This window comes from Staurois parvus, unplaced genomic scaffold (genome assembly GCF_062004578.1).
Source record: "Staurois parvus isolate SC_StPar_1 unplaced genomic scaffold, SC_StPar_1.0 ptg000423l, whole genome shotgun sequence".
NCBI classification, from domain to species: Eukaryota; Metazoa; Chordata; class Amphibia; order Anura; family Ranidae; genus Staurois; species Staurois parvus.
This window is the reverse complement of record NW_028318219.1, coordinates 5,295,909-5,306,429: the sequence shown is the minus strand read 5'-3', so window position 1 is coordinate 5,306,429 and position 10,521 is coordinate 5,295,909. Positions and strand designations below refer to the sequence as shown.

Here is a 10,521-nt window from a genome sequence, read left to right as displayed (position 1 = left end):
GAAAGTTATAGCGTTTACAAATGGCGGGAAAGATACTGGGATTTTTAGGGTTTTTTTTATACTAATAATGGCAGCGATCAGCGAATTATGGCGGCGATCAGGGACTTATGGCAGCGACCAGCGACTTATGGCGGGACTGCGGCAGACATTCTGACATTGGGGGGTACTGACATCCCCAAAAACACTAATACAGTGATCAGTGCAAAAAAAAAAAAACTGACACTGTACTAATGGCAATGGGGAGGAAGGGGTTAACTTTATTTTGCAGGGAAGGGTTATAGGGGTGAGGGGAGTGTTTTACTAGGGGGTGGGGGTGTGTACTGGGCGGGACAAGGCTGATCGAGAAAGAGAAACTGTTCTTTCTCGATCAGCTCATCCTCGAGCTGACAGGGAAGTGACAGACAGCACAGCTACTGCAGCCGTGCTCTCTGTCACTGTTTGCCGCTGATCGCCGGGACATAGCGATCAGCGGTAAGGAGCGGCTGTGACCCGGCGACTGACATCTGCGGCGGTTATACGCGGGACATATAGGGCGGCGGCGTACCTCGCGCGCGCCCCCTATTTGTTTACAAAACACACGTTTTAAAACGTGGTTTTGCCTGCGAGTGCCGCCCTGCCGCCGTATATGTACAGTGGCTGGGCGGCATGTAGTTAAAGGCCATCTACAACATGTACAAATCTGAAAATTTACATAATGACAAGTAAATGGTAAAAAAAAATCCAACACGTTCTCAATGTAAGAATAGATTGTAAGCTCTCATGAACAGGGTGTTCCCAACCCTCTTGTAGTAAAATGTATTGTAACAGCCTGGAACCAGTTGGCTGTGTCAGACAGACTGGGGAGCAACCAAACCAACCTACGGAACGAATGAGGAGGCGATAATCAGGAGGAGAAAAGCAGGTGATTGCTGGCAGATCAAGGAGGGATTAATCCCTGCAGAGATATCCAGCTAATAAGGGGCTTACGAGGTATCCATAGGAAAGATCACATATCCATGATATGCTACGGCTGTTCCAGCAGGTTCCAGGTTGTGTGAACCACAAGCGTGTGTAGCCTATTTTTTTAGGCATAGAAGGAGGTGAGCGCACACTTTTTTACTGGTTGGAGGATCACGGAAAGTTACTATTTCATGATTAATAAGTCACCACGTCATGATTTTTGGATCACTTCTTGAGTGATGGGACTATATATTTTTTAGCGCAAAGCAATAATCACGTTTTTTTATATTTGGACATTTATTGAAATCATGTCACTATAATTGTTTCATTTATAAAAGTATGGTTTAATTATGTTATGTGTTTATCACAAATCACAAGTATGAATTAATATTTTTTAAGGAGCGCTGCATTTATAAATGTATTATTAGGTTGCACAGTCTGAGTTATGTGTTAGATGTTGGCGATCCATAGAAACACTTTATTGATTATATAGTTTGGCTCGCAAGTCATACACATTGTTTGTATTGTAACTCTGCCTCCCTTTTATTTTGCGAAGCATTGCACAGAGTGCTGGCACTGTATAATATATTAATAGCACTCTACCTCTAACATTCTCTGCCAGGCTGGAATTGACAACCAGGTAAACATGCCACTACCAGTGATGCAAGTACCACCCTCTACACCAATACATATGGTGCCAGCTACTGCTCCCATGCAACTTCCAGTGATACAAGTACCACCCTCTACACCAGTACATATGGTGCCAGCTACTGCTCCCATGCAACTTCCAGTGGCTAATGAGAAAAACCTGCCGCTGCCGGTGATGCAAGCCCTGCCTTCTACACCAGTACAGATGGTGCCAGCTACTGTTCCCATGCAAGTTCCAGTGGCTGTGCCCATACCAACACATCCTGCAACTTACCCCTCTGCACACCCGGGTATGTACCCCCATTAATATTGTGGGTAGATGCAGTCTGTATTTCTATTATTAACACATAGTAGTGCAAGCAGGGGCGGACTGACCATTTGAGCACTCGGGCAGTGCCCGAGGGCCTGGGGTCAGTAGGGGGCCCCATAAAATGCCTCTGGTACCTTCTTCTTTTTTTTTTTTATAGGCTTTTTTGGGTGTGTTTTGAGTGTGGGCAAGGACACAGGGGCCTTATGATCCCCAATTGTCCGGGGGCCCCATGAGTTGTCAGTCCACCCCTGAGTGCAAGGTGAGGGTTATACAACGGGCGTGTGGTTTGAGAATGCAAAGTCATAGGACTGCATGGTAAAAACTCTCCTGGCATAGGGAGAAGACCTGGCTTTTCCCTGCTGCACTTCAGTGACCTTTACGGGTCTAGCCCCACCCCTACCTTGTGACTGGGCAGTGAAAGGAGAAGCATCAGAATAATGAGCTCCTCTGTCACTCTGCTCTCTCCCGCTGTTGGTGGACTGTTACAGCACAGCTAATTGACTTGATGTGCTGCTTTTGTCTCCCCCTGTCTTAAAGTGATACTAAACAATTTTTCTAAAATAAGAGGTTTTACTTGCCTGCTCTGTGCGTCAATATTGCAAAGAGCAATCCCTTTACCTCCTTTTTAGAAGTCTCCCACCAACCTTGTCCACTCCTTCTTCCTTCCAAGTGTCCCTTTAGGCAAGCCGTGTGCTAGAGGGGAAACTAATGTGGTGTGCTCTTGAGCAGGGCTGTGTGCATCCATAGACTCGCACAGCTCTGGTAAGTCAGGCCACCACCCTCTCCTCAAAGGAGTGTGACTATTGGCAGAAGGAGCCTGTGGCTCCCCCTGCCTTCAGCATCTCCTGTGAGACTAGAAAGAGGAGAGTGGTGCTGCCGCCGGGACATCGGTGGGTGACTGCACCCAAATAAGTGTCTAGGGACAAGGAGGGCTAGAACATTAGTGTTTTGTTTTTTTACCTTCATGCAGAAAATGCATTAACCATTTCCAAGACCAGACGTTCACCCCCTTTCAGTACAGGCCATTTGAAACCATCCCAGATCTGGATGGTTTGGCAGATCACAGATCCCAAAAGTGTACACTGCACTGCATATAACTGCAAGTAAAATGAGGCGTTTTACTTGCAGATATATGAAGCCCAACCCATGTGCTTATTAGTAAATTTGTTTTCAGGCTTCTGTTAAAAAAAAAAAAAAAATCTGGATTACAGAACTTAATATCTCAAGCTGAATGCATACACACCGGCAGAAGGGTGCCACCTCCTCTTCCTCTGGTCAACATGATGTTTCAATTACAGAGACAGTCTGAAGGCAAACAGGTGGTGGACATTTACTAAAATTGGTGCACACAGAATCTGGTGCAGCTCTGCATAGAAACCAATCAGCTTCCAGGCTTTATTGTCAAGGCTTAATTAAACAAGCTGAAGTTGGAAGCGAAGCCGATTGGTGACTATCAGGGGCAGACTGACAACTCATGGGGCCCTCGGGCAATAGGGGATCATGGGACCCCTGTGTCCTTGCCCACACCCAAAAAAGCCTATGAAAGGTACCAGGGGCATCTCATGGGGCCCCCTACTGACCCCGGGCCCTCGGGCAGTGCCCGAGTTCACAAATGGTCAGTCCGCCCCTGGTGACTATGTACAGCTGCACCAGATTGTGTGCTATCAGTTTAGTAAATGTCCCCGTCCCCAGTGTCTGCTGTGATGTGCATGGGTATATACCTATGTTTATGTGTAAGAGTCTTTTAAACTCACATTTTACCGTGTATAAAACAAACGTACTTTACTTAAAGCAGTGTCCCCCACCCCCAAGAAAAAAAAAAATGTAAGAGTCAGTAGCTACTAATACTGTATAACATTAGGTCACTTCCCTGTCCAGGGATCCAGCAGTGTCCCCACCCCGAGCTGATTCTTCAATTGGTTGTTGGGTGCTGGAGCCGCCATCTTGAATAGGGGAAACCAGCAGTAAAGCCTTGCGGCATAGTTGGTTTCCTACTGCGCTGTGGTTTGTGAATGGGCTGCAGTCCTCTGGGCTGAGGTCTGTAATGGGGGGGGGGGGGATTGGCGAATGTCCAGCTCAGTTCACTGCGGCGAACTGAGCCGGAAGTGGGAACGGGTACCTGCCAAAACCAGGGACCCCCTCCCCACCCAAAAAAGGTGCCAAATTTAAATAAAGCACCATTCTCCTATCTGCCTAGCTCCTCTGATTAAAAGTAACCTATCATCCCTGCCGCAGACACTTAATATATGAAACTTAGATACTGCAGGCGAAGTCATTGGCTGCTCTGTGCAATTGACCTCTATAGGTCATCTCCTGACTTCAACTAACTATGCATCTGAAGTGTGGGGGGGGGGGGGGGTTTCTAAGCAGTTAGACTAACAGTCCATTTATTCCTTAAAAAAAAAATTAAAACCATCATGAGTTTCCTTCTTAAGACAATCACAGAGCAAAAAGCAATTCTCCTCATTGCACCATGGACATGGTCATCTGGGGAGGACTTGCAGCCACTTCAAGAGACAACTCCAAATCTGGTGCAGGTGAGCATGGTAGCCAATCAGCTTCCAACTTCAGTTTGTTTAATTAAGCTTTGACAATACCTGGAAGCTGATTGGTTTCTCTGCATAGCTGACCAGATTCTGCACTCTCCAGTCTTCGTAAATTAAGCTCAATGTATTTCTTTGTGGTAATGCATATAAATGTTTTCTTCTAGTTATGACCATGCAGCCCCAGCCACAGACTTCTGTTGTGTTGAACATGCAGGGCGGCTCTCAAATGTACGACTACATGGGGCCACGAGGAGGGCCTATGGCATATGGATCCATTTCATGGGGTAGTGGTCTCTTACAGTGCTGTGATGACATCCCAATGTGTAAGTACAGATGACACCACTGATTCAGTAGTATGCAGTGACTCCACTTTGTGGATGACCCCCAGAGGGTTTTTTTTTTTTTAATTTTTTTTTTTTTTAAGCAGCATTCTAGGCAAACCGCTAATTATACAGATGAAATCCATATGTGAGCTGTTCTACCTGACAAAGGAGTTATTTGTCTATCCAGTCCCTAGGGTCCTTTCTCTGAATCCTGGCCAGAATGCTATCTAACTGGAGTTTGCATGTTCTCACTGTTCTAGCGTGGGTTCCCTCCAGGTACTCCTGCCTTCTCCCACACTGCAAAGACATGACTGTAGTTTTAATTGATTTCTAGTCTAAAGTGGCCCTTGTATGTGACAGTATATATGGGAGATGGGGACCTTCTATGTTAAAGTGGTTCTAAAGGCTGATTTTTTTTTTTTTTTTTTTTTTCTGTAATGCCCTCCAGGTTAGCCAGATAGGCTGTTGTGTGTGGTGTTTTTTTTTTGTCAGAGGCTAAGTAGCAGCGTGAGATAAGCCAGCCTGTGAGTGAGGCAGGAGTTCATCACAGGACAGGCTAGGAGGCTCAATCAGGTCAGGGCTTCTGGTCTGGAGCCTTCCCACCTCTCCAAAAAGTGGAGAGCTTTCTGAAGGAAAGGTGGAGGAGACGCAGATCTGCAAGGTTGAGGGACCTTGGCCAATCTCCTGGCAGGAGACTGGGCAACCCTCAAATGTGGCAGAGCCTGAGAAGGGTCAGTGAGTGTCCGGTGAAAGATGGAGTGAAAAGCTGGAGTATGGAGCCTGGGAGGGGGCCTACCTACAGACTTTTGCTGGAACAGAGGATCTCTGCTGCCTCAACATCTCTGGAGGACAGCCTGTGTAGCAGGGAAGGAGCTAGCCCAGCAAAAGGCCTGCAGCCACCAACCCATTAAGTGATCAAGAGAGGACCTTGTGCTTGTGAGTATTCTTACCCCCCCAGGCCGGATAAGGGGAGAGGGAAGTCAGGTGCAAGACCCAACTAGCTTCTCATCCAGGACTGGTTAAAATTGGCAGCTCTTGGGCCCCCCTTACCCAGGGATACCCTCAAGGCAGCTGGGTGGAGAAGAGGAATCATCCACGGTCTGAGAAGGTACACCGAAGGCTCTTAGATTGTAAGCTCCAAGGAGCAGGGCCCTCCTAACCCTCTTGTATTGAACTGTATTATTGCTATATTGTCTCTCTTTGTATTGTAAAGCACTGAGAAAACTGTTGGCACTATATAAATCCTGTATAATAATAATCCCTTAGAGAGACTGTTGGTATCAACATTTTTGTACATAGTTGCTAAGCCTGACTGTGCAGAGTTTAAGGAGTTTAACTCAGTGACTCCTACGGGATAGTGCTACGTTACTTTCATGCATTCTATGCATGAAGGGAAGAAACCTTCTGTATCCAGCCCCCCCTTATACTTACCTGAGCCCCATCACGATCCAGTGCTGTGCAGGAAAGCAGTCTCTCTCTCTCTCCTCACAGGGCAGATCCATAGCGATGGGAGCCATTGGCTTCCGCTGCTCTCAAATGCTGTGATGAGGGAGTGGGGGGCGGGGTTGTGCCCCACCATCTGTGTGTATGGATGCAGGCAGTGGAGCTCAGGACACGAGTGCCCCCCCAAAAGAAGTAACTTCAAATGGGGGCACTGGATGAACTTTGGCAGTCCTGTGTTTAATGAGAGCAGTGATGATCTTAGCACCACTCTCTGATTAAATACTTTGAATGAAGGACACTGTGATAACCCTCCCTTAGGGGGCAGGAATAGAAATCTTGCAAAGGACAGTTCTGCAATGCATTTATCATTTTCTCTGCCTAGAGGCCCATTGTATTTAAAAAAATAAAAAATTGCTTGTAGTTGGACTTTAAATGGTTGCAATAAAATGCATATTATATTCTGCATCTTTTTCTCTCCCAGGTATCTTGGGTTCTTGTTGCGCCTGCGTATTTCCCTGCTACCTGTCTTCAATGTTCGGTGAGGGGTGCTGTTTTGGAATGCTGCCAGGTGCCATGTGCCTATTGCGTACAGGAGTGAGAGAGCGTTACAGAATACCAGTGAGTCAATTTAAACTTTGCTTTCTCTTTGCTTCCAACTATAGGCCTGATTTGGGGCCCTTTTTTATAGCTATGTGATAATGTTTTTGAGGCATTGACTTTAGGCCTTTCTATTCCTGTGGGACCTTAAGTGAAACCTCACCCTTTTGCCCATTCAGGGCAAAGTAATAGTGTCTTCTGATGGCCCAACCACCTAGTGCATTGTTAGTCAATCCACCAGAAAGTTACACTCACCAATTTGCTATCCTTCGCCACAACCTCATTGTCAGAGCCCACGTTCTATTCCTCTAACAAGGCAGGAATTCCGGCTATGGGGAAGCTCGGTTACTTTTCTGGAAAGGTTTATGCAGTGGCTACCACTGTTTGATAATGAGTTCAGGGAGATTTGATGAATATTCACGGATTTCTTCCTTTCAACTGTGAATGAACCTAGAAGTATAAAGAACTTTTGTCTCCCCTATGTGCTGCAGTTGGTGATTGGGTACATTTGGGGGGGGGGGGTTGGTTTAGTCTAATGGCTCCCCAAGCTGTGGCCTGTTGGCTAGATGCGGCCCTTTGCTGCCATTTAACTGGCCTTGGGGGGTCATATCCCTTCTACCAACCATGGTACATATTTTCTCCCACTGATATCATCCGTTGGGTATCATATATTGCACTTACACCAGCAATGAGGTGTAAGAATCACAAATATGATAAAATTTATTTCAACAGCAAGCATGGAACACAATTCCTCCTTCCCACTGGCACCAAGGATAGGGCACAATTTCTACCCATCTCAACTGTCCACAGGTGCTGGGTCACTCTTTTACATCCACTGATCGACAGTATTATTATCATGCCAGGGAACGATCTAGGTCCACAGTTCACCAGCTGGCTCCCATATAGTCTTGGGGACAATGAACCCCTGCTCCCATTACTGATCAACCTGATAGTTATGGGTCCTTAACTGTACCCCCTTTCATAACCAATGAGCTGCACACAACATTCAGAATATGTAATGCTGTGTGTCTATAGCCGTCTCACTGCTCATTCGCAGGAGTACTTTTATAAAAAAAAACAAAAAAAACTACCAGTGCACTATACCACAACCCATTTAATAAACTACCTACCTCTGACCCCTGAATGGGCACTTTTTGGCCTAATTGATATCCCAGATACTAGGATCTCAAGAGGCTGCAAACTGCTCACGATTATATCCCTTGCAGCACGGAAAAGCATTCTTCATAAGTGGGTCTATCCAGATCCCCACTATTTCTTTGTTTTTTATAGCTAAAACTATATAATATTTTTGACGTGGGCTGGGTGGAGAATCACTGGTCAAAAAATTTGACGTTTGGGAATCCTTTGTTCAAACTCTACCAGTTGGTACCCAACAGTCTATAATGAAGTGCTTCTAATATAGCCAGTGGTATCAAACTAGATTGATAATTCATGACCCTCCAATTGATTCAGTATCCTCCATTTAATTGGCAATATCCATTTTAAAATCTTGTAGTTAAGCCCCCCCCCCCTCCATCTCCACTTATCAATTTTTAACCAACCACTATCCATCCTGGTGCTCACTGTGACTCCTTTTCTTGACTCTGTTCTACTAGTTTACTTTTAAACCATTTTTTTAAGAACCGTCATTTTTATCATTTTCAGTTCTATCTTCAGCCAAATGTTGCAGCCTCTGGCGTTGTTAAATGCGTTCTTACCTAGAATAATGGGAAAAAAAATTTGAACCCTTTAAATTGCACCCAGCTGCACACTGCCTCAACATTTATAGTGGACTCCTCTTAGTAAAAAAATGTTTTTAACTTGGTCTCTCACCCATTAGAGAACCCCCTATAACATGTTTTGTCCAGTAGTGGATGTGTGGAACACTCTTACCATCTTACACCTCTGTCCATACAGGGTAGTCTTTTGAACGATTACTGTACCATTTGCTGCTGCTTGACATGTGCTCTCTGCCAGATGGCCCGAGAAATAAAAGGACGAGATTGGCATAACAGAAGACTTCCAATGCCATGGAGGCCTGATGCAAGACCCTTATAGGGTACCATGCTTTGTTATGTACAGTTTTGTTCAAAATAATAGCAGCGTGTTGAAAAAAGTGAATAAAGCTCAAAATCCTTCTAATAGCTTTTATTTCCATCCACACAAATGCATTGGGAACACGACACATTCTATTCCAAATCAAAACATGAAGAAAAACATATCAAATGTGTGTTGTTCCTCTAAAAAAAATTGAAGAAAAGTGAATATTAGACTGTTCAAAAAAATAGCAGTGTTTGTATTCTTCTTTACAAACTCAAACATTCACTATATAAACTGAAAAATGTTTGAAGATTTTGCTTTCCTTTGAATCACATAATGAATATTTGGTTGTAGTCGCACTTTCTGAGAACTGCTGTACATCTGTGTTGCATGGAGTCACCCAACTTCTGGCCCCTGTGATCAGGTATTCCAGCCCAGGATGATTGGACCACATTCCACAGTTCTTCTCTATTTCTTGGTTTTGCCTCAAACTGCATTTTTTTTTATGTCGCCTCACAAGTTTTTTATTGGATTAAGATCCGGGGATTGGGCTGGCCACTCCATAACGTCAATCTTGTTGGTCTGGAACCAAGATGTTGCACATTTACTGGTGTGTTTGGGGTCGTTGTCTTGTTGGAACACCCATTTCAAGGGCATTTCCTCTTCAGCATAAGGCAGCATGACCTCTTCAAGTATTCTGATGTATTCAAACTGATCCATGATCCCTGGTATGCGATAAATAGGCCCAACACCGTAGTATGAGAAACATCCCCATATCATGATGCTTGCACCACCATGCTTCACTGTCTTCACAGTGTACTGTGGCTTGAATTCAGTGTTTGGGGGTCGTCTGACAAACTGTCTCCGGCCACTAGACCCAAAAAGAACAATCTTACTTTCATCAGTCCACAAAATGTTGCGCCATTTCTCTTTAGGCCAGTCAATGTGCTCTTTGGCAAATTGTAACCTCTTCAGCACATGTCTTTTTTCCAACAGTGGGACTTTGCGGGGGCTTCTTGCAGATAGCTTGGCTTCACATAGGCGTCTTCTAATTGTAACAGTCCTCACAGGGAACTTTACACCTTCTTTCATCTTCCTGGAGCTGATTGTTGGCTGAGTCCTTGCCATTTTGGCTATTCTTCTATCCATTCGAATGGTAGTTTTTCACTTTCTTCCACGTCTTTCAGGTTTTGGTTGCCATTTTAAAGCATTTGTGATCATTTTAGCTGAGCAGCCTATCATTTTCTGCACTTCTTTATATGTTTTCCCCTCTCCAATCAACTTTTTAATCAAGGTACGCTGTTCTTCTAAACAATGTCTGGAACAACCCATTTTTCCTCAGAATTTCAGAGAAATGCACTGTAACCAGCATGTCCAACATTTGCTGCCTTCCTTCCTTTAAATAAGGGCAATAATTGCCACCTGTTTTTCAAAGAATGAATGACCTCACTAATAGAATTCCACACTGCTATTATTTTGAACATGCCCCTTTCAATGAGTGATTCAATTACACAGAATCAGCAGCATGCATGTCATGACTGTTGGGTCTGTTGGATTTCTATTACTCTACTACACCTGCTAGGAAATTATTTGCCATGTAGAAAGATCATTTCTACCAAAAACAGTGATTGATCCGGTTAGTGATGTCTAACTGCTATTATTTTGAACACAACTG

General features: G+C 44.7%; 1 protein-coding gene across 1 annotated transcript; it reads left to right on the top strand.

Annotated features, from left to right (window-relative positions):
- The first annotated feature begins 1,576 nt into the window (after positions 1 to 1,576).
- LOC149454591 (uncharacterized) lies at positions 1,577 to 8,864 on the top strand. The gene is made up of 4 exons (XM_089687334.1): positions 1,577 to 1,877; positions 4,608 to 4,766; positions 6,691 to 6,827; positions 8,724 to 8,864. The coding sequence occupies exons 1-4, from the start codon at positions 1,586 to 1,588 to the stop codon at positions 8,862 to 8,864; spliced, it is 729 nt and encodes a 242-aa protein (XP_089543460.1). The 5' UTR covers positions 1,577 to 1,585.
- Positions 8,865 to 10,521: the final 1,657 nt, after the last annotated feature.